The following is a 24,238-nucleotide window of genomic DNA, read 5'->3' on the forward strand; positions in this document are numbered from 1 at the left end:
GGGAGCGATAATCTATACAAGTTCTAAGGTCTCCTTCCTTTTTTGGAACGAAGAACAAAGCTGAAGAAGCAGGGGACTTGGAAGGACGAATAAACCCATTTGCCAGGTATTGATCCAGGTATTGTCGAAGGTGAAGGTTATCAGGCTCGGTGAGGGCATAAATTCTACTACAAGGAGGAGTAGATCCAGGTATCAGGTCTATCTGGCAGTCATAAGACCTATGAGGAGGTAGAGAGTTAGCCTGATCCTTCCGGAAAACATCTTGGTATTCTAGGTATTCGGGAGGTAACTGGGGAGTCTCTGAAGAAATTGCTGCCAGTGCAACACCAGGTGGAGGGTGACAAGTAGAGACACATTCTGGAAACTGGACCGTTCTTGCTCGCCAATCGATCAGAGGATTGTGTTTCTCTAACCAAGGTATTCCTAGAATAATCTGAAACTGAGGGGCCTTGATCACATCGAACACGATCTTCTCATGGTGTCCATCTTGACTTACTAGCGTCACCTCTTGAGTGGTATGCGTTACTGGCCCGGAGGCTTTCTCCGTACCATCCACCGTAGTAATGACGTCCTTTACAGCCTTGGGACAAAGAGTTAGATTCATCCTCAAAACCATTTCATGATCCACATAATTGCCGATGGCACCGCTGTCGACGTAAGCTTCAATTGCATGTAATCGATCCGGATTATCAGGGCTAATGAGGACCATAGGTATCACGAAATGCAAGGTCACGGAACTGGTTTTCACGCTCGGCAAGAGGACCTCTATTCTTGTCGGGCGAGGTCGTTTCCCTGCTCAGAGTTTGTAACTTTGGTAACTGCAGCTCCTACTGCCTTCTTGGCAGGTTTCACCGGACAGTCTCGAAGAAAGTGCCCTGAGTTTCCGCAATAGAGGCATAATTGCAACTGTTTTCTCCTTTCCCGCTCCTTTTGTGTTAGAGGACCTTTCAGACCCCCTATTTGCATGGGTTCCCCGGAGTCTACTCCTTTGGAAGGAGTTGGCGGTTTGGAAAATACTCGAGCATCAAACTTGGAACAATCGGCCTTCCTGTTCTGCAGTCTGTGATCTATTTGAACGACTAAGTCTATATAGTCCGAACAATCTTGTGGGGGATTCACTACTTGGGCTAACACATCTTTGAGCTCTCCACGTAGACCTCTATAAAACAGCGTAATCCTTTTGTCCTCAGGCCATTGAGTTTCCATTATCAGTCTGTTGAAAGATGCAATATAAGCCAAAAGGTCTTGATTACCTTGTCGCAACGAAAGAAGCTCATTGTCCAAGGCCTGCCCCTGTGAATTTCTTGCGAACAGTTTTTCCATACTGAGCTGAAAAGCTTGAAAATCATGGAGGACCGGATCATCTTGATTTACTAGAGGGATCGACCAGTCTGCCGCATTGCCACTAAGGTACGAAAGCACGAAAGCTACTTTAGCTTGATCAGTTGGAAAGGCTGCTGGCCGGCATAAGAAATGCAACCGGCACTGATTGATAAATACTGCAAACCTCTTTGGGTCACCAGAAAATCGTTCGGGCGGAGCCAGAGGTACATTCCCAGGTAGGTTGATCTGCACTGGATTCATAGAGGATGTAGAAGGAAGATTTCCCCCAGATGCGGGTAACGGGGTCTGTCCGGCTTGTGACTGTAGCAATTGTCTAGCGAGATCATCTGTTCGCTCCTTGGAAATAATCAGTTCCCTTCTTAGAGCGTTCGTTTCCTGACGGGCTGCATGCACTTCTGCCCTTAGTTCCCCAAGTAACTGGGCTAGCTGGTCGGTATCCAAGGTTTCCATAGCGCCTGGACGGGAGTTTTGTGGTAGGCTTTGCGTTCTGTAACGCTCACCTGATTCCCGTAGAGGCGCCGGTCTTGACTGGGCGTATACCGTATCTTCAAAGGTGATGTGTAACACACGGCTGGCTCTTTGGGCTGGACCTCTGTGCACTGTATGTCTGACTCGAAGGGTAAGATGTCTGCAGATAGAAAATATGGGATTAAGGAACTGGGTTATTGAATGTCTCTCTCTTCTTCCCTTTCTCTTCTCCTGTAGAACCCCAAAGGTTAACGCTCTCACCTTAGGTAAGTGAACGCCGTGCTCTCCATCTGCCTCGGGGCAGGGTGCTGTAACCAGTTTCTTCACTGGATAAGGGGAGCAGGCCTCTTGACTTCAGAGGACTGCTGTCCGTCGTTTACTGCACGAACGGTAAGTTTCGAGTAATTCTAATGTCTTTAAAGTCTTTAGTAATGATGTTTCTTGTTTTGCAGGGTTCCGGCGATGGCGGATGACGGGCTGAAGTGAGTTGAAGATGGAGCCTGTGTGATGAATAGAAGCGCCTGGAAGCACGTAAGTAAGCGCTTGTTGCCCGCTTCACGATGCTCTCTAACTGTCTTTTTATTTTGCAGGTACAAGTTCGGAGCGGCTGCAGGGTGCCGGAATACCCACTGGGTTAGATGTGGAAAGGAGTAATGGCACGTGAGTATTAAAGTTCCCCAATGTCTTTAAACGCACCTTGTTTTGTCTTTCAGATGCGGGATGCAGCGCCGAAGGCCTCCGGAGCGTGCGAAGAGTTGGTAAGCTTTTGTCTTTCAGATGCCGGAATGCAGTGTGAAGACCTCCGGAGCGCACGAAGAGTAGGTAAGCCTTTGTCTTTCAGATGCCGGAATGCACCGCGAGGCGTTGGTGACAGCCGATGGACCAGGTAAGTGAAGAGCTGTCACTGAAGACCGTAATGCTAACCTGTTCTTTCTTGTCTTTATAGGTGTTGCTGAAGACTGGATTTTCTTGTCTTTATAGGTGTTGCTGAAGACTGGATTCAGGATGGTAAGCCTTTTTCCTTAGGCTCAGGATCAGATGCAGAAGACACGATGAGCGTTCTGCTGCAGAGGATGCAGAATAACGCAAAGCAAGATTCATCCATCGGGTGTGGTTTAAATAGCCTCCTGTAGTGCTTAGGTGTCTCCTTCCACAGCCACGCCTAGGTAAGAAAAGAGTTCCTGCTTTCCAGAAGAGTTCCAGTGTTCTGAATCTAGGGAGTGGCTCCTGCCCCACCCAACAGGAAAAGTAGTTCCAAACAGAAGAGGATCAGAGGCTCAACTGGCAGGCAAGTAAGCAGCATGGTCTGCTGCAGGTAAGTCCACCCAAGCATTATGAGCCCGGCGCTTCCAGCGCTGGGACTGGGCATATTTATGAGCCTGGTGCCACTGGCGCCAGGACTGGGTCCAAAAGGTCGCAATTGGGACTGGTTGGCACTCGGAACCTGGGTTATGGATCTGCTTCCAAGGGAGTTGGGAAAACCCTGACCTTTTGGAAGCAGAGATCATGACAGTAATCCCCACAACATGCCCCAAGTGTCACCAGCTACAGTGTCCCTAATGGAAACATGTCCACACATGAAATGCTCACAGTAATGCAGGACCTACAACACACATTACCAAATACTTACCAAGAATACCAATCACCTACACAACCTCCAACCTACTTTTAACATGACATTACAGACTTAAAAATTTGCTAGCCTCACTACCTGATGATGCCAGCCCTCCAAACACTTCCAAGTATACAGTGTTAGCGCCACGCAAGAGTGTAGGTGCACTGCTTACAACATGGACTCCACTTCCAAGGTGGACCGCATTGTGAAGACATGAGGAATGGACCTGCAAATTAGGAGGATGAGATGGATGCAGAGGCACATATCAATACACCATGCAGTGTACAATACAACAACAATATGCACTATGAATGTATACACAGTATTGACTACAAACTGCCCACACATCGAATAGGAGTCCAATGTCACCATGTACCCCAATGACACTTGGGCACACCCTTTGCAAGCCCATGGAAACGGGAAGCAGGAGGGGTGTGTGTCACAAAAACCCAAGCATCTGAACCAAATTCATGACAAGCCTGCATGTACCCAGCCACAATGCAGTGTATGCCCACGGGAGCCACACAAGGCAACACACTGTCCCAAAAAAAAAAAAAAAAAAAAGAAAATCAAAAATGGCCATTAATGGACCCGGGGAGGGGGGGGTGGGGAGGCCACCCAGGAGGTCCGAGGACAGGGTGCACACCAAAACCCACCTGTGTGGATCTTGCGAAAAAAAACACCTCCATGGGCTCATGGCCTACACGGCTACCCTATTGTGGGAGTATCACTGCTGTCGCTCTCCTCACCCTCTGCAGCTGCATCAGGAGGTGATGGCACTATGGGAGGCAGCCCACGCAAAGCCCTAGTCTGTTCCTCCATGGCTGCAAGCATGCGGGTGTGGTAGGTCTCGTTCTGGAGGATAAGTGTGCGGAGGTCCCCATGCAACAACTCACGGGATGCCCGGACCTCCGTCCTAGTTGCCTGCATCTCAGCTGAGAGCGTACGTGTGAGACGCTCCAGCTGCTGTTCTGTCCTTCTGTTTGTTGAAGCCTCAAGCTCAACAAGAGTCGTCCTGAGGTGAAGGAGTTCCACCCCCAGGGCTTGCCTGTGGCCCTGGGACTCTATGGAAATGGCTTCCTGCAGAGTCGCCAGTGCCGCCCGCCAACATGTCCTCCCTGTGTGACTGGCAGATGGAGTCAGTTGCCTGCTGTAGTCGCTCCATCAGCCTTTCGTGGGGGACAATGGAAGTGGCCACCCTATCCATGGCCTGAGCCATCATCTCTGATGATGCTGCCTGTTGGGTTGCCATACCGTATATGGATTGCTCCCATGCGGTATTGCCAGGTGGCTGACGGCCACCACGTCGGCGGGCACCACACCTGTCTGGGGCAAGGCGAACTGCGCCTTGCTGTGCCGGCACTGCCTGAGGCTGCAGGACTGCATTCCCCCTCTGATCTGCTGGCCCAGGAACAGGATCAGATGTCGCGGAGTGTGACCCTGCATCCGTAACCACCAAAGGCGTACCTGCCAACACTGACATCCCCATTGAGGGTTCTAACCCTGGTGCAGGTGGGTCGGACAGAACAGAATCCCTCCCAGGAACACTCACCTGCGACGGCACATAGGTCTCATCATCCGAATCGACACCTGAATACAGCTCGGGGGAGGTGCAGCCAGAGACACCCCTTGAGAGCACGACCTGCAGCAGTTGTGGCTTCTCACCCACCACCACACCACGTCCCTCACTGGTGGTCGGTCGGCCCTCAGACCCCTCCTGGGTCTGCACCATCTCCACAACCACAGCAGTATCAAGTGCGTCATCCCCTGCAAAGACATAAAAGAAAACAAATGGAAACAGGTATTAGCACTATGGCACACAATTAGGGCTGAGAGGCTACAGAAACAGTACTTGATTGACACATGTCCCACATGACTAAAACCCTCCCATGCATGCACCGTCACTGCGTGTGAAGGGGAGGCAGATGGCACACATTGATGACACCAAGATGGAAGATGAACACATTTGCTGCATGCTGCCTATCAGTGGCATCACACATTGGCCAGTGATTGGCAGGTCAAATACACATGCCATCACACAGATAGCATGTACCCTAGCCATGAAGTGAAGAGGGAGAGGAGGTCACCAATTGTTCATTCAGTCCAGTTTGCTAATGTAATTGATTTTTTCATTGAAATGGTTCGAATGTTTAACCTGCAGCTGCCAGTCCAAAATGGTCCTATAGCACAGGGACATGTCCAAACAAATCATGTCCAGGAAACTAAGCCAGTCCACTGTACCATAGCCATGTCAGACATGTGACAATAGGACTGAGAAATCCCGAGTAAAAGTGGTGGTATGCAAACAATCTGCCTGAATAAACAGAGGTAAATAAGCAACAATGTTGTCGCAAGATGACACTCCAAGGGCAACTGGCGTGATGTTGGGCTGGATGTCTAATGTTGGCAGAAGGGATGCTGCTATACCCAAATGCTGGTGCGCAGAATGTATAGGAAGAGGCACATGGGTGACCCAAACCACTCAGGCACACACACCCTCACCTGGCACCCAAACAGAAGCCCTCCCACACACACCATGCACATGGATGACACACACATGCATGTGCACTCACCGGACAATGCCTCGTAATCTGCCAGTTCTCCCACGCCTTGGATCTGTTCCTCCGTGACGTAGGTCCCAGCAACCTGCTCATGTGGAGTGAGTTCTATGTCGTCTGCTGGAGACCCACCTCCAGTCACTAGAGTTGCGGCATGACTTGAGGCCAGCTTATTCTTTGCCCTGTGCTTCAGGTCATTCCAGCGCTTGTAGCATTCAGTAGCTGTGTGCCTCACGATTCCAAGGGCACTTATGATGTCCGCAATGGTCTGCCAGTGTGCCTGACGTTGTGCAGGTGTGCCATTTCGCGGTCATGTGCGGACACATACTCTACAAGTGCATTCAGTTCGGCCTCATTGAAGCTGGGCTTCCTTGACGGGCCGGGCTGTGTAGCCGTGTCTGGGGCATCAGCCTCTACTGGACGAGCACTCTTCCTCTTCCGCTTGGAAGGTGGTGGGGATCCTGAGTGTCCTACGACGCTCTGGACACTAGGGGCAGGAGCCCCGGTGGACTTTGTACTAGGAGTATGGGATTGCACCCTCAGCATGGGAGTTGGTGCAGGCATTAGCTCAAGTGTGAGGGTGTCAGGGGGAATGTCAGCATGATGGACTTGGACCGACACTGTCCTGGCAGGGTGTTTGAGAGGTGGGGTGGATGGAGCCGCAGCTGCCCCTGCAGCCTCCCCAGCCTGCCTACGCGGGGCAGCAGATGACCTAGCTGCCCCTGATCCACGTGGCCTGATGACACCAACGTTCACCGGCGCACGTGGCCTAGACCTGCTGACCTGGAAGTCAGCCATGGAGTCACCCTGTGCCAGGTCTGGTTCCACAGTGGGCTGGTCCAACAAGGGCAGAGCATGGATGGTGTCAGCCATGTTAACCTCAACCAGGGGGGGGGCATGGGTGTCCCTGACTGCTCCTCCACACATGGGGGGCTAGGGGCACCCTGCAAGTCACGGCCACGTCCCCTACCGGATTCACCACGGCCACCACTTGGGGCTCGGCCACCTTTGCCACCCTTACGGCTTGTTCGCCTCCCAGCCATGGCACTGATGTTATTGTGCGTATGGGAGTCGATGTGAACTATTGTCCTGGGCAATTGGGGGTCAAAGGGGTTGGGTACCAGATGGTAATCGTACCCTAGTGCTCTAGCAAGGCTGTATGTCACCCCTGAGGAAATATGACGTGTCACGCAACGCACAGGCACCCCAAAAAAGGGAAGTAAGGTGCACGCAAGCCCTCCTAGACCACGTGCGTAGAAAAATAAACCTGCACTACGCTGTGGCACCCAGAAACACAAGAATGAACGTATGCGTGTCACACGCAGCCTAGAATGACCTCTGAAGGGGTACGCGACACACGGGGCAAGCACAGATGTTAAATACGTGCGCAACTCACCGTCTGCCAGGAACAAAAGCGTGAAAAATATGCGCGTGTGCGCGTTGGCAACACCCTCGCCAAATGAAGAATTGTACGCTGTCTGAGGAGACAGGACAACAGTAGAAGGGAACGCTGTTTGAGGAAACAGGCCCAGGAAAAAGAGGAAAAGAGAAAAAGCTGTCAAGAGGTAACAGGGAGTACGAACTGGAAACGCCGTGAAGTAAATCGCGTGTTAACCGACAAGAAGTACAGATTTCACCCACTCGCTCTCCACGAAAAGCACGTACAAGGAAATGGTGTTCTACACGTACCTTTTATACACACGTCACAGATGTGCATACACGATGAGGCCATTTCCACCAATTACGCGCTTTGACACTCGGACGTGTATCTCTTTTTTTTTTTACACGCGCCTTTCTCTACGGCCATGCGCGTGACGTCACAGCTGCTCATGGTGGCCTTTGGGCCAATGAAATCGCATATGCGAGCACACGTGGTAAAACTGCACGTCCGAGTGTCATCGCGTGTAATCGGAGGGAAGTGAGCGTACACGCGATTGGCCTGGGTACGTGTATTTCTGGGGTGCGCAGGAAGTTTCACACGCGATTGGTGGAAATCCACGTGTGCTCTGTCATCACGTGTAATGAGGGAAACACCCGCGCGCGTCACGTCACAGAAGCGCTTACGCGCTAAGGGCCTTTGGTCCAATGAAATCGCATATGCGTGCTGACGTGCATACGCGCTAAGGGCCTTTCCTCGATTTACACGCAGACGTGCAGGATTTTCACGTGCAAAATCACTCCGTATCAAGCTGGCCACGCGTAAGCACACGGAAGACCACGCTCCTGCCCACAAGGCAGAATTACTGCCCCCCAGAGCCCCGAGCACGCTCCCACCTGCTGCTGCCTGACTGCCTGCTGCCCACGTGCCCTGCCATTTGCTGCCTGCACAATAGCCAGGGGTGCTGTTGCTGTGACCACCCCTGCTGGAACCGAAGACTCCCGACTGGGATTCCATCGCTCCACAGCCCAGCCCCAGGACCCAGTTGCCCACCCACTCCTGCCTCTGGGGTTATCATGTCGGGCACTGCAACATCTGGCACCACTGACAACCCCCGGCCAGAGAGGCACCAGCTTCAGTGCCAGGAAAGTTGGTGTCCTGGTGGAGCAAGTCCTGGGGCAGTATGATGCCCTCTACGGAAGTGTGCGCGCCGACAAGGATGGACAGACTCAGATCTGGACGGACATCGTGACTGCCATCAACGCGGAGGGGGTGGCAGTCCGCGACTTCCAACATGTCAAGAAGCGCTGGGAGGACTTCAGGTCCAGGACCCTGAACAAGGCCCGGCACCTCTTGAAGGCAGCGGATGCTAAGGGGCGCCGGGGGCCACTTGTCGGAAGATCAGATGAGGGTCCTGGAACGCATATCCCCAGCGCTCCACGTCCAGGTCCTTGAGAGGCAGACCCGTCTGGAGTCGAGCGGTAAGTGTACATGCATTATGATTGTAAGCTGTGCGTGTGGTGATGTGCCAGTAGTGTGCCGGTTGCACATATGTTTGTATGGGGCTGAGTATGGGTGGGGGTGTACAGGGCCGTGCGGCTAACACATGCGAGGGCTGTCATGTGTGAGACATGGATGGTGCTTGTGTGTGTAGGCTTGCATGCCAAATGCAGTTGCGTGGGCACACATGTTTGGATGAATGTGTATGTAAGTGGGCATGGTCGTGATGTCACGCATGTATGTTGTTTTCAGCAGCATGTATCAGCACTGTGTACATGTGCATGTGTGTATTTGACAAGGGTGCAACAGTGATGCAACATGGATGCATGTGACAGCGGGATGTGGAAGCCTGATTGGCAGATGTGACATGGATGCCCATCGGAACACTGCAACAGTTCGTTGAGGTGTACACATGCATGCAAGTGTGGTGGTGTGCGTGCATGTGTAGTGCACTCCCTGTGTTGCATGTGATGTCTGGCTCACCTTTGCCTGCTCATGCTGTTGTATGTGTATGGATGGTGCTGGCAGTTGCGATGTGGCTGTGGTATGGATCATGTGTGCAAGTTGAAATGACATGTGTGTTGCCGATTGTGATGCCATGTCTGAGGTTTGCCAATGCCACTCATGTGCAACTGTCATGAGTGTATGTGTCCATTGTGCAGTGCCCTGATGCCTGTGTTTCATTTCTCCCTGTCTGCAGCGTCAACTGATGAAGAGGGCGCAGAAGGTGCTGTGGAGCGCAGCGGCGGGGATCGCACTGCCAGCTGGAGATGCAAGGCCCGGCTCCCCTCCCAGGTTGTGATCTCGTCGGGGAGTGAGGAGTCCGGTGCCGCGTCACAGGCCGCAGCTGCCGGGGGGAGGTCCAAGAGGCGGAGGTCGAAGTTGGACTCCTCGGCAGCAGAAGGGGCAGCTGGGACCCCACAGGGCCCAACGGGGGAAGATGGCACAGAGTCATCCAGGTTGGTGGGGGGTTTGGTTGAGGAGGAGGCCGTGCAAGCAACAGAGACGGGGTCTGGAGGTGGGGATTCCACTGGTGCTAGTGGTGCAGTGCAGGACCAGGGACAGGAGGCAGCACAGGTCGCCGCGGAGGTGCCTGTGTGCAATCCTGTCCCTGATCCTGTCACTGCATCATCTTGCACCAGCAGGGATGCCTACGTCCAGACCTGTTTTCAGGCAGGGGATGAGCTCACGACAACTGGCCTTCCTCTGCCTGCGGACGTGGCTATCCGGGTCCGGGTTGAGCCTGTCCTGACTGGTGTGGCGTTGCGTCAACGGGCCATGCGAGGTGACCTGCAGTCTTTTCATGAGGAGAGCGCACGTCATCTCGAATGGCTTGTTGACCGCGTCGGCCTACTGGGACAGGTCACCCAGACAGGATTCCTCCGTTTGATGGGGCTTGCTCAGACCCCCTCCTCAACTGAACCCCCTATGCGCCAGTCGTCCTCCGTGCCATCTTCCCACCCATCAGTCACCTGGGTGCCCTGTGGAGCTGCCTCTGACTGTGCGGCCAGGCTGGTGGAGGAGGCATCCCTGCCACAGTCGGGAGTCGGACGTCCAGCAGGGGTGGCCACATCGACTGTACCCCAGCCAGCAGAGGATGTGCAGGCAGCAGGAGGCAGTGCACGGGCAGAGGCGCAGCAGCAGCAACGTGGTAGGAGCCATGAAGGCTCGGGGCCTTCAACATCGGAGGGGCAGGCATCGGCCGGAGGGCAGGAGGACCCAGGATGGGAAGTGTCTTCCGTGTGGCAGCGGTTGGGCCACGCCATAGATGCGGAGCGGCAGGAAGAGGCACGGCTCACGATGGTCAGGGCGGAGAACTCCATGCGGAGGGCCCTGAGGCGTGCCGAGTGCCTCGAGGCAATCCGCAGGGAGTTTGGGGGGAACATGTGGACGGCCCTGCGGACCCTCGGGGCCATGGAGGAGGAGCGCCTTCGGGACATTGAGCAGGAGTTCGATGATGCCCTGGCCCGGAACATCCCGAAGTGAGCCGTCGGACTAGCCCGCTGCCCTTGTAAATAGTTCTGTAGTTAGTGTTAGGTTTCCTTTGGTTTAGCATTTTTTTTGGACCTTTTGGACAATGGCCCACATTTTTGTATATAGTTTATTTTTTTTAAGTAGTGTTATTAGATAGGTTTCATTTCTTCGGTTGGGATCATGGACCCTGGATTGTTTATCTGTATATAGTTGACTTTTGGATTTTCATTTTTTTTAATGATTTCCCCATGGAGCAATGGTTTTCGATTTTAATTTTCCATTGGATTAACTTTTGTGGACTGTGACTTTGGACACCTTTCGTTTGCATTATGATTTGTGGTTTTGCATTATTTCACGTACCTGCTGGTTTATTTTTAAAAAATTTCAATTATTGTTTCTTTATTTTTGATTCAATTTATGTTGCGTTTAATACATATTTTTTCTTCAAACTTCAATGTTTAGTATCTCATTGGTTTCATGCATATCATGATATGGGTTTTGACATTCACTGACACCCATTGGGTGTATGTGAGGGACATGTGTTCATTTGCAAACTTGCAATTGTGGTTCTATCATGTTTTTGCCATTTCTAAGTGGGTGGATGCAATACTCGGGTGGGTGTTTGGCATTTGGAGGCTGACCATAAGGGCCAGCGATCTAGATTGTGGTGACATGTTGGCTGGGGGACATGAGTGGGGGTCTGGTGGAGGCTGCCCCTGCACTGCTGGGGGTGGGGGTGATGGGAAACATGAGTGGGGGCCTGGTGGAGGCTGCCCCTGCACTGCTGGGGGGTGGGGGTGATGGGAGACATGAGTGGGGGCCTGGTGGAGGCTGCCCCTGCACTGCTGGGGGGTGGGGGTGATGGGAGACATGAGTGGGGGCCTGGTGGAGGCTGCCCCTGCACTGCTGGGGGGTGGGGGTGATGGGAGACATGAGTGGGGGCCTGGTGGAGGCTGCCCCTGGTGGCTGGGGGGTGGGGGTGCAGGGAGACATGAGTTGGACATGAGTTGGACATGAGTGGGGGGCTGGTGGAGGCTGCCCCTGGTGGCTGGGGGGTGGGGGTGGGGGGAGACATGAGTGGGGGCCTGGTGGAGGCTGCCCCTGGTGGCTGGGGGGTGGGGGTGCAGGGAGACATGAGTGGGGGACTGGTGGAGGCTGCCCCTGCACTGCTGGGGGGTGGGGGTAATAGGGGACATGAGTGGGGGCCTGGTGGAGGCTGCCCCTGGTGGCTGGGGGGTGGGGGTGGTGGGAGACATGAGTGGGGGCCTGGTGGAGGCTGCCCCTGGTGGCTGGGGGGTGGGGGTGGTGGGAGACATGAGTGGGGGCCTGGTGGAGGCTGCCCCTGGTGGCTGGGGGGTGGGGGTGCAGGGAGACATGAGTGGGGGCCTGGTGGAGGCTGCCCCTGCACTGCTGGGGTGTGGGGGTGATGGGAGACATGAGTGGGGGCCTGGTGGAGGCTGCCCCTGGTGGCTGGGGGGTGGGGGTGCAGGGAGACATGAGTTGGACATGAGTGGGGGCCTGGTGGAGGCTGCCCCTGGTGGCTGGGGGGTGGGGGTGCAGGGAGACATGAGTGGGGGCCTGGTGGAGGCTGCCCCTGCACTGCTGAGGGGTGGGGGTGATGGGAGACATGAGTGGGGGCCTGGTGGAGGCTGCCCCTGCACTGCTGGGGGGTGGGGGTGATGGGAGACATGAGTGGGGGCCTGGTGGAGGCTGCCCCTGGTGGCTGGGGGTTGGGGGTGCAGGGAGACATGAGTGGGGGCCTGGTGGAGGCTGCCCCTGCACTGCTGGGGGGTGGGGGTGATAGGAGACATGAGTGGGGGCCTGGTGGAGGCTGCCCCTGGTGGCTGGGAGGTGGGGGTGGTGGGAGACATGAGTGGGGGCCTGGTGGAGGCTGCCCCTGCACTGCTGGGGGGTGGGGTGATGGGAGACATGAGTGGGGGCCTGGTGGAGGCTGCCCCTGGTGGCTGGGGGTGGGGGTGCAGGGAGACATGAGTTGGACATGAGTGGGGGCCTGGTGGAGGCTGCCCCTGGTGGCTGGGGGGTGGGGGTGGTGGGAGACATGAGTGGGGGCCTGGTGGAGGCTGCCCCTGCACTGCTGGGGGGTGGGGTGATGGGAGACATGAGTGGGGGCCTGGTGGAGGCTGCCCCTGCACTGCTGGGGGGTGGGGGTGATGGGAGACATGAGTGGGGGCCTGGTGGAGGCTGCCCCTGCACTGCTGGGGGGTGGGGGTGATGGGAGACATGAGTGGGGGCCTGGTGGAGGCTGCCCCTGCACTGCTGGGGGGTGGGGGTGATAGGGGACATGAGTGGGGGCCTGGTGGAGGCTGCCCCTGGTGGCTGGGGCGTGGGGGTGATAGGGGACATGAGTGGGGGCCTGGTGGAGGCTGCCCCTGCACTGCTGGGTGGTGGGGGTGCAGGGAGACATGAGTTGGACATGAGTGGGGGCCTGGTGGAGGCTGCCCCTGGTGGCTGGGGGGTGGGGGTGGTGGAAGACATGAGTGGGGGCCTGGTGGAGGCTGCCCCTGCACTGCTGGGGGGTGGGGGTGATAGGGGACATGAGTGGGGGCCTGGTGGAGGCTGCCCCTGGTGGCTGGGGGGTGGGGGTGGTGGGAGACATGAGTGGGGGCCTGGTGGAGGCTGCCCCTGCACTGCTGGGGGGTGGGGGTGATGGGAGACATGAGTGGGGGCCTGGTGGAGGCTGTCCCTGGTGGCTGGGGGGTGGAGGTGCAGGGAGACATGAGTGGGGGCCTGGTGGAGGCTGCCCCTGGTGGCTGGGGGGTGGGGGTGATGGGAGACATGGGTGGGGGCCTGGTGGAGGCTGCCCCTGGTGGCTGGGGGTGCAGGGGGACATGCGTTAGTGGGCAGTACTGCAAGGTGACATGTGGGTTGGCTGGGGGGCATGGCCATGGTGGATGGGGTGCCTGCAGGACATGTGCCGGGTAGGCCCCTGTGGTGTGGGCCACCTGCAGGGGCCGTGGAGGGTGTACCCCTGGAATACACGTACCCTGCTGTTTTTGCGTGTGATACTTCCCGCGCACCCCTGGAATACACGTACCCTGATGGAATCGCATGTGATACTTCCCGCGCACCCCTGAGATACATGTACCCTGCTGCTTTTGCGTGTGATACTTCCCGCGCACCCCTGAAATACACGTACCCTGCTGCTTTTGCGTGTGTTACTTCCCACGCACCCCTGATGCACACGTACACAGGACAATCGCGTGTGGAACTTCCCGCGAACCACTGAAATACACGTTCCCCGCTTAGCGTTTGCTGTTTGCCAGCCCTGTGGACTGGCCCAGGGTTTGCGCAGCCCTTTGCGATTATTTGGGTATTTTGAAGGCTTTTCCTTGCACGAGGGCGTTCTTGGGGGCGCAACTGGTGCTGCTGCAGGGTCGCTGCGCCACAGCTGGTTTTGGATGCGAAAATCCATGAATACGCTGTGCGCGGAAATCGATTTTAGCGCACGCGGCTGGCGCAGACATTCGAACGGGCACGCTGTGCGCCAGCCGCGTGCAACACTTTTGTGCGAAATTCCATGAATTACCCTGCTAATCATGATGTCATTTCTTATAGATTTCTTGCCAGATGTTATATACTGTAAAATTTAGCTTGATAATATCCCCAGAATAGATGAATGCCCACATTTGGTCAGAAGTATAGTTTTCAATGTTGTCTCTTAATCTTAGATAACCTTTCTCATACAAGTCTAGCACCTTAGTGCAAACTGTCAATGCATGTCTACTAGTTTCAACTTTATTTCTACAGATCCTACATGTTCTTTCTTCATATGGAATTTTGATCCAAGCACCCGTGACAGCAAAAGTAGGTAAAATGTTAGCCTAAATTTCATAATAAATCTCTGAATGTTACTATTATACATATTTATGAGATAACGGCATGGCTTGTCTACGTGAAATCCTTGAAGAACATATTCCCAATACCTATTTTTCTAAGCTAATTTGGTTATATTATTATCATGGTCCCAGATACCTGCCAGTTTCTTTATTTTACTTTCCATTACCTGGATCGGGGTAGATATGTCAATAACAAACCCAAAAGAGTTAAAGAATTGAGTCACATCAGAGACCATTCAAACAATTAATTACTCTCTGACAAGCAATCAAAATGGGGTAGAAGTCCAAGAATATATAGTCTGTTCCTTCCTTTTTAGAAAGCGTTTGAATATAGAGCGCATCCATACTAACTTTTAGAATGGTCAGTAAGGAGGTTAGTCCCATTTCACATTCAATGGCTTCAATGAGAAAAATGTTTGGCAAACCCAGCAATCTCCTCCATAGCCTCCCTTCAAGTTTTCTAACCCATTCTTTCTCCTTACATGAGTAGATTTCCAGGCCAAATGTTAAGCAAAGAATAATGCTTGAGCTGTACAATTTTACAAGACCTTCAATGGAATAGCCACTGTTGTTCTTTATATATTTAAGAATAGAAAGAAATCTACTTTGTTTTCGCACTCACATGTCTTTGTATCTCCACAAATCGTAAACTATCTGAGAGATATATATATTTCTGATGTTTGTTAATCTGCTTAGAATCACATGCTGTGCATAGGTCCGACATCCAGTGGTCACTGCGGAGTATTGCATTTTGTTTTTCGTAGTCGAAAAGGGGACGTCGACAAGGCGTGTCTGAAACACTATCCCTATAGAGACGTGCGTTGTACCCACAATCCCTCACGCGTCGAGGTCCCTCAGATTGTTTTTTTCCGCCCAGCTTCTGGTCGCCTTCACGCGGAGCTCCTCGAGAGACATTGCAACTCCTCGACCTTTGGTCGTTTTTTCTCTAATATTAATAATCCCTCCCTCGACGCAGTTGTAAGCTGTTCTCCGCCGAAAAGAATCTTCGACGGAGGGTCGAGCGGAAGGAATCCTTCGGCGCTGCCGAACACGTGGCCTGGCCTCGCAGGCCATATACAGTAGGGAGAGTGGGGTCGTGGGACATCTCTGGGTCTTTTCTGAGAATGCCTTTCCCTTTCCCCTTCCTTTCCCTTGGGGTGTTTATCGCGATTTATTGCCTCGGCTATGGAGAGGACACCGTTTAGGTTTTGCCCACTTTGTAAAGGCAAATTCACTTGGAAGGACAAGCACTCACGGTGTAACCGCTGCTTGCCCCTCGATCACAAGGAGGAAAGGTGCGCGGCTTGTCGGCTTCTTAAGCCTAAAACTCTAAAAGACCGAAGGGTTAAAAGGTGGGCGGCCTACGCGATGTCGAAGGCCGAAGGTTCACCCGCCGCTGCTACCACCGACAGTGACGAGGAACGCGATAACACGACCTCCGCTACGGAAGTCGAAACCCCCTCTAAGGAGCGCTTACGCGCTTCGTCGTCTGTCCCCGGCCCCGACGGGCTCGGCTCACGCCCTGCTTATGGGGATGAACACCCCGGCGACACAGACGCACACAAAGATCCACATAAACACACAACCCACGGCTCTTCTTCGACGAAGTCGAAAAGACCTTCGGCGCCCAAGGAGACGCAGGTTCCACCGGCGGCCTCCTCGGACCGTTCGGGTTCGAAGCCCCTCTCGCAACCGCAGCCGCGACCTGCGACTGGGCTTTCGGCAAACAAGGGCGCTGCCACCAAACCATCGGCCGGTGCGCACCTACAGAAAGCGCAGACCGCCGTAGAGCGTTCGATACCCATAGCGTCGAAAACTCAAGCTTCCGCCGACAAACGAGTCGCCGACAAGCGAGTCGCAGATAGCTTAGCAAGGATCGCTGTAGCCGACGCCCAAAAGCGTACGCCGAAAATTACGTCGAGCGTTACGCATCAGTTAAAGGATACGCCGAAAAAGCCCGAAGGGAAGCAGGGACTACCCCCTTCAGTCAGGGAGTCTCCCGACTCACCTGAAGGTTTTTCGGAGGGCGACGGGACACTTTCCTCGACGCTTTGGGAGAGGTCGAGCCATTTCGAGTTAGATAACCCTATGTTTCCCCCGCCAGACCGCTCTGGGGTACCCCATGAAACAATGGAAAGACTCCACCTCTGTATGGAGAGGATGGAAAGGTTCATGACCACCCAGGCCTCTCAAACTCACAAGAGGACCAGAGAAGGGCCTCAGGAGGACCCCAGGGCCAAAAATCCGAGGCTAGTCGATCCCCAGCAGGACACAGCCTCAGACTTCCAAGATGTATATGACCTCACTGGGGAGGAACAAGACTTCGAGGAGGAAGATGATTTCATGGACAATGAAGAACAGAACCAGGAGGAATGTCTGGAAGACAGAACAGACATTATAGAAGAAGGCTTCGGGGTTAACCCAGAAGAGGGACCTTCACACCCCTGGCAATCACCATCAGTGTATTCCGACACTGATGTCCTAAACCTAACTCCTCCGGACAATTCTCCAGTTAGGAACACGTCTCCAATTGACGATCAGCCCACGTTCAATGCACTGTTGCGCAGAGCAGCAGCGCATTTCGAACTCGACACCGGGGAACTCTCTCCAGAATTGGACTTTGTAGAAAGAGTGATTAAAGAAAAACCCCCGGTCAGCCAGACCATTCCACTCCTCGCTTCAGTGAAGAGAAGGATCATACCTTTGCTGTCCACTCCCGCAATGATCAGAGGGGTCAATCCACGGATTGAAAAACTTTTCACTCCTTCACCCTCAGACCCCCTCTACATTAGGGGACATTCCATTCCGGATTCCCTAGTGGTATCTAATACTAGAAAGAGGGCAGGGGTACCACTTTCCACCAGTGAGGCACCCCCTGACAAGGAGGGCAAGAGGCTATATGCTCTTGCAAAAAGAGTTACTTCCTCGGCTGCCTTCTCAGCAAGAATTGCCAACAACAATTCATTGCTTGCAAGCTACGCAGACGCGCAGTGGGCCAAACTGCGAAAAGACGCCGAGTAAGCACCGGAGCCTTTACGTACGCGCCTACTGTCAACTATTGGCGAAGGAACCCAAGTGAACCAGAGCATTGTTAAAAACTCTCTGGACGCGGCAGAAACAGCAGGACGTTCCTTGGTACAAGGAATACTCCTAAAGCGCCATGTATGGCTGCGCAACTCAGGCTTTAAACCAGAGACACAGGCGTCTTTGATAAATAAACCTGTCGAGGACGCTAACCTCTTCGGAAAAGCGGTAGATGAAGCCCTAGAGATGGCTAAAAAAGAGTTCGACACTATCAAGACTCTTGACCAAATCTCTAAGCCCACTACCAGGCGCGGCTATGGCAACAAACGCTTTTTTCGTGGCCAACGCCAACACCAACAACAAAATCAACATCAGCAATACCCTGCCACCAATTACCAAACCAATAGTGGGCAGTACAGCCAAAGAGGCCAACGCCGGGGCAAAGGGAGGGGTCGGGGATCCACCCCCAGAGGCTCCCAAGCCCCCAACAACTCCAAGTGACGCGAAGATTCGCGTCCCCTCCCATGCAACACCGGTCGGGGGCCGGATAACATCCTTTCTTCCTGCATGGGAGGAGATAACGTCAGACCGTTGGGTACTGTCCACCGTAGCCCACGGATACTGTATCGAATTCAACAGTTCCCCATCCTACAGACCCCCGAGGGGACGTCGCATGACACCGGAACATCTTGCCATCCTTCTCCAAGAAGTACAACTACTGCTGGAAAAAGGAGCCATAGAGGTCGTGCCTCTATCTCAGGTAACGGAAGGTATTTATTCAGTGTACTTCCTTGTACCCAAAAAGGATCTAACCATGCGCCCTGTATTAGATCTGCGCCCAGCGAACAAGTTTATCAAACCCCAAAAGTTTCGTATGGTAACCTTACAGGAAGTAATCCCACTGCTTTCTCAGGGAGATTACATGACAACATTGGACATGAAAGATGCATACTTTCATATTTTAATGTTGCCAGCGGACAGAAAATACCTCAGGTTCATGATAGAGGGCAAACACTACCAGTTCAAACTGCTACCCTTCGGCATAGCATCAGCACCAAGGGTATTCACGAAGGTGCTGGCAGTGGCAGCGGCCCACCTGCGCAGGTTGTCCATCCCAGTCTACCCTTACCTCGACGACTGGCTCATAACAGGGGATTCTTACGAAACATGCTTCTCCAATACCCAAAAGACAGTAGACCTTTTGTTCCAGTTGGGCTTCTCCATCAACGAAAAGAAGTCCAATTTAGACCCCAGTCAAATCAAGCAATTCCTAGGGGCTCTAATTCAAACAAAGGACGGCCTCGTCTTCCCCTCCAAAGAGAGGGTCCAAAACATGCTGTTTCAAATCCCTCAATATGTAACCGGTCGAGAGGTGACGGTACGCAAGGCAATGCGCTTGCTAGGAATGATGGCGTCGTGTATTTATTTGGTACCTCACGCGCGCCTGCGCATGCGCCCAATGCAAGAGTGGCTCAACAGCCAGTGGTGTCAGGCCAGCGGACTATGGGAGGATCTAGTTGTGGTCTTGCAGGCCTTAGTTCTCTCGCTACGGTGGTGGACAAAGGAAAACATGGAAAAAGGGAAACCCTTTGCCACACCCGCGGCGGAAGCCACTCTAACCACAGACGCATCCCTCACAGGATGGGGGGCGCACCTATCCCATCAGACTGCTCACGGAGTGTGGACTCCGAACGTAGCATCCAAACACATAAATCTACTGGAGCTACTAGCTGTGTTCAAGGCGCTAAGAGCCTTCCAGGAACACCTACAAGGCAAAACAGTAATGGTCCTTACAGACAGCACCACAGCCATGGTCTGTCCAAGCTGGCCCAGAATATATGGAAGTGGGCTCTCAAACAGGACATGTTCCTACTATCACTACATGTACCCGGGGAACTCAATCTGCTAGCAGACAGTCTCAGCAGAGATTTCCCCCTGCCCAAAGAGTACGAATGGCGCCTGCACGAAGACATCGTCTTCGACGTCTTCACACAATGGGGATTCCCAGATATAGACCTGTTCGCAACCCTGGAAAACTCACAATGCCTAAGTTACGCCTCCAGGTACCCCCAGAACCAATCCAAGGGGAACGGTCTGTCGATGCAATGGTCAGGGAAATTTGTTTACGCTTTTCCCCCGACTCCCCTTCTCAACAAAGTGGTGCACAAGATGCACCAGGAACAAGTGACCATGATACTAGTGGCCCCAATGTGGGCACGACAACCATGGTTCGCTCACTTGATGGAGATGTCTCTATCCCCCCCAGTAAAACTCCCCTGCCCGTACAACATGCTGTCTCAGGACAAAGGCAGGACTCTGCATCCATGCCCCCAGAACATGAACTTAGCAGCTTGGCTCCTGAGATCATAGAGTTCGGACATCTACAACTCCCGCAAAGATGCATGGACATCCTCAGGGAAGCCCGAAAGCCGAACACTCGCCACTGCTATTCTAGCAAGTGGAAAAGATTTGTCATCTGGTGCAGGAGTAAAAGCATCAACCCTATTGACTGCTCTCCCACACATGTGGTCCTATACCTGACCCACCTATTGGATTCAGGTCTAGTGTTTAACTCCATTAAAGTCCACCTAGCTGCACTTTCTGCATACACCACTTCCCAACTCAAAGTGTCGTGGTGGAGGATCCCTGTTATAAAGGCCTTCATGGAGGGAGTAAAGAGAATACACCCCCCGATAGCTGACCCAGCTCCCGGATGGGACCTTAATGTGGTACTTACCAGACTCATGGGCTCTCCATTCGAACCCATGCACAAAGCATCTCTTAAACACCTCACGCTTAAGACTGCTTTTTTAATAGCTATCACCTCCATCAGGAGAGTAAGTGAACTTCAGGCTCTTTCTATTCTAGACCCCTTCGTTACAGTTCACAAAGATAAAGTGGTTCTACGCACTCACCCTAGGTTTGCTCCGAAATTTATTTCTAAATTCCACGTAAACCAATCTATAGAACTACCAACGTTCTTTCAAAATCCTTCCAATTTGGGAGAAAGGACTCTGCACACACTAGATGTACGCAGAGCGGTCATGTTCTACATGGAAAGAACCAGACCACTGAGGAAGACTAATCAGTTCTTCGTCTCGGTGGCAGCAGGAAGAGAAGGAGATGCAGTTTCAAAATCCACTATTTCTAGATGGATTGTTCAATGCATCACTCTCTGCTATACTCTTGCTAAGAGAGAACTGCCCTTTAGGCCAAGAGCACACTCTACTCGAGGCACGGGGGCATCCATAGCATTCATTGCAAATGTTCCCCTTGAGTCCATCTGCAAAGCGGCTACCTGGAGTTCTGTGCACACCTTTACAAAACACTACTGTCTAGATACACACTCTAGATCTGACTCCCAGGTGGGACAGGCAGTATTACGACACCTTTTCTCTACTGTTCCTTCTCATAACCCACCGCCAACTCCGGGTACTGCTCGCTAGTCTATGCACAGCATGTGATTCTAAGCAGATTAACAAACATCAGAAGAGAATGCATTACTTACCGTAAAAGCATTTCTGATGATTGTATCTGCTTAGATTCACATGCGCCCGCCCTTCCTCCCCGCTCGGATGGAAGGAACATAGACTTCCTTTATATATCTCTCTCTCTCTCTTTTCTGTACTCACTCACGTCTAGAAGGCTCCCTCAGGGCAGAAAAATACAAACAGAGGGACCTCGACGCGTGAGGGATTGTGGGTACAACGCACGTCACTATAGGGATAGTGTTTCAGACACGCCTTGTCGACGTCCCCTTTTCGACTACGAAAAACAAAATGCAATACTCCGCAGTGACCACTGGATGTCGGACCTATGCACAGCATGTGAATCTAAGCAGATACAATCATCAGAAATGCTTTTACGGTAAGTAATGCATTCTCATATTTCTGAGGCTTGTGGAATCTGCTTAGATCACATGCTGTGCAAAGGCCGACATCTAGTGGAAGCTGCGGAGTATTACAGTTTGGTTTTCGAAACTCGAAAATGGGCGTCGACACAGGGCGTGCCAGTAATACTATCCCTAGTGTGACGTCCACTGTACCCAAGATCCCTCACGCGTCTAGGATCCTCAGATTGTTTTTTTCCGCCATACTGGTCGGAAGCATTTTGCGGAGTCCCTTGGCCTTAGCCATACTTTTGCTAAAATATTAATTTATTTACATCCTTCCCCATCCCAACGTCGAACTTCGACACTCGACGCCGGCTGGAGAAGAAATCGACCGTCGGCTGCTGCACGATGGATTTGGGCCTCGGAAGGCCTCTGGCCTCGTCCCGGGCCTTCGAAGGCCTCTGGCCTCGGCCCTGTAAGTAGGGAGAGTGGGGGGTTGTACATACTCTACACTCTTGGTATATAGGTACACCTTATACATTTCCTACACTTAACAGCCCGCTGCCTCAAGGTGCGTATGGAGGGTACCCCTTTTCAATTCTGCCCCAAGTGCAATCGCAAATACCCTTGGGTCGACAGGCACGCAACGTGCAATCTCTGCTTGCCGAGGGACCACCCCGAAGCGAACTGCAGAGCGTGTAGTAGGTTTAAACCTAAGACACTTAAGGACCGTTCGACGAAGCGTTGGGCCCACCATGCCAGGCAGGCGGCCATGGCAGCGGAGGGTGCCTTCAGCGATGGCAGCGACGCCGTACTTTCGGACGGCAAGGGCATTACGGCGTCGAAAGACAGCTGAGCGCAAGTCCCCGTCCTCGGAAGGTCGTCCGGCAGGGCGGCTATGGGGAAGACCCCCGGCGACACAAGCGCTTCACACACCACACACACTAAACACACGAAGTCCAACCGAGACTCGACGACGTCGAGTTCTCGGAAAGAGGCACAAACAGAACGGTCCGATTCGGTGTCCTCTGGGCGTTCTCGATCGAGATCGCCGCATGACTCCAGGCAATCATCCACTCTTGCCAAGAGTGCCTCGCTCCCTAGACTAACAGAAGTTCGATCGTCGGAGGACGAAGACGACTTCCACCCCCAGGCCGCGCTCCAGGAGTCAGAGCCCGCAGTCAAAATCAGCGAGGCCCCACGCTCGAAGGACAGGGACCCTACCCACGATCCTCGACGCCAGGCGTCGAAAACCTCCGGAGCCACAAAAGCACAGGGAAAACATTTTTCCACTCACGGGGAGGGGGGAAAACAGCAGAAGAAGCAGCCTTTGCACTCTTCCACACCTGTGAAACACACCACTCCCCCTAAACAGACAGACAAGACCAGGTCTGCTGATATGTCTAAAACCAGCAAATCTACTCAAGATAAATCCCTGAGACTTGCTGAGAGAGTCATTCCCAGTTCCAAAAAATGGTCGAGTGAAGACATAGATAGGGTCATGTCAAGGATCTCTTCTTTGGCTGATTTTTACGATAAATATCCAGACCATTTCCTTTCGTATGATCCACAAGGGGCGACACCCTCAGGCTCTAATGATCCTAACCCCCCGAGTAAGAAGCCCCGGTTTGAAACACCGATGAGGTCTACAGACCCCTTCGAGGTACAACCATACTCAAGACCATACTCACTGTATCAAGGAGAGGCTTCCTTTGGTGAGGACCAAGAATTTGGCATGGTAGAAGAGCAAACCGGGACGGGCTACTATGGGGATGATGAGGACCAAGAAGAGGAAGAGGAAGACCCTGAAACCTACAGAGTAGATTCCCCGTTAGAAAACGAAACCCCGGTTACTGACTACCCTGTCGATAACCAACCCCTCCTAAACGAGGTTCTTGCACGTGCAGCAGAACATTTCCATATTGACACCCACGGTGTCCAGGAGGAGAGGGACTTCGCAGAGGAGTTAGTGGGAGAAAGGAGGCCTGTTGCCCAGACCATCCCTATCCTCAAGTCCATTCAGCGAAGAATAGACCCGTCCCTGGTGAACCCGAACCTCACCAGAGCAGTCAATCCCAGGGTTGAAAAACTTTTCAGGGCAGCCCAGTCTGACCCTCTCTATATAAGAGGACATCTGAAGCCAGACTCCCTAGTTGTCACTAACACTCGTAAGAGGGCTGGAACACCCTTGTCATCGTCCGAAGCTACTCCCGACAAGGAGAGCAAAAAACTATATGGTTTCGGCAGGAAAGTAGCCTCAACGTCCGCCTATCAAGCAAGGATTGCAAACTCCACCACCCTATTGGCCAGCTACAACTGCCATCAGTGGGAAGAAGTCGCGGAACTCATAGCCTCTGCTCCTGAACCTTTAAAGGGCCAGTTAGCTCGGATTTCCGCAGAGGGTAGAGCCGTGTCTGGTTGCATTTTGAAAGCAACCTTTGACGCCGCGGACAACGCAGGCAGATTGATAGCAGAAGGCACTGTTATCAAGAGACATGCGTGGTTACGGCAGTCTGGTTTTAAGACAGAAACCCAGGCATCATTGTTGGACAAACCGGTGGTAGCCGATCTGTTGTTTGGTAAGGCGGTCGAAGACGCACTGAAGAATGCCAAGGACGAATCCGAGACACTGAAGTCCCTTGGCCAGTTAACCAATAAACCCCCTTACCAGAGAGGGAATAGTAATTT

General features: G+C 53.2%; 1 protein-coding gene across 3 annotated transcripts in view; it reads left to right on the forward strand.

Moving 5' to 3' along the window:
• The window catches only part of EME2 (essential meiotic structure-specific endonuclease subunit 2), a 476,808-nt gene that overhangs the window by 195,328 nt on the left and 257,242 nt on the right, over window positions 1-24,238 (forward strand). Inside the window, exon 4 of one of the 3 annotated variants that reach the window (XM_069646994.1) lies at window positions 14,606-14,662. The exons of the other annotated variants lie outside the window; for them this stretch is intronic. Coding sequence (XP_069503095.1) covers window positions 14,606-14,662 — 57 coding nt within the window. The remainder of the gene's footprint in view (window positions 1-14,605; window positions 14,663-24,238) is intronic. 3 annotated transcript variants of the gene reach the window in all.

The sequence above is a fragment of the Ambystoma mexicanum genome, chromosome 2q (genome assembly GCF_040938575.1).
Source record: "Ambystoma mexicanum isolate Mex_15411 chromosome 2q, UKY_AmexF1_1, whole genome shotgun sequence".
In the NCBI taxonomy this organism is placed as follows: domain Eukaryota; kingdom Metazoa; phylum Chordata; class Amphibia; order Caudata; family Ambystomatidae; genus Ambystoma; species Ambystoma mexicanum.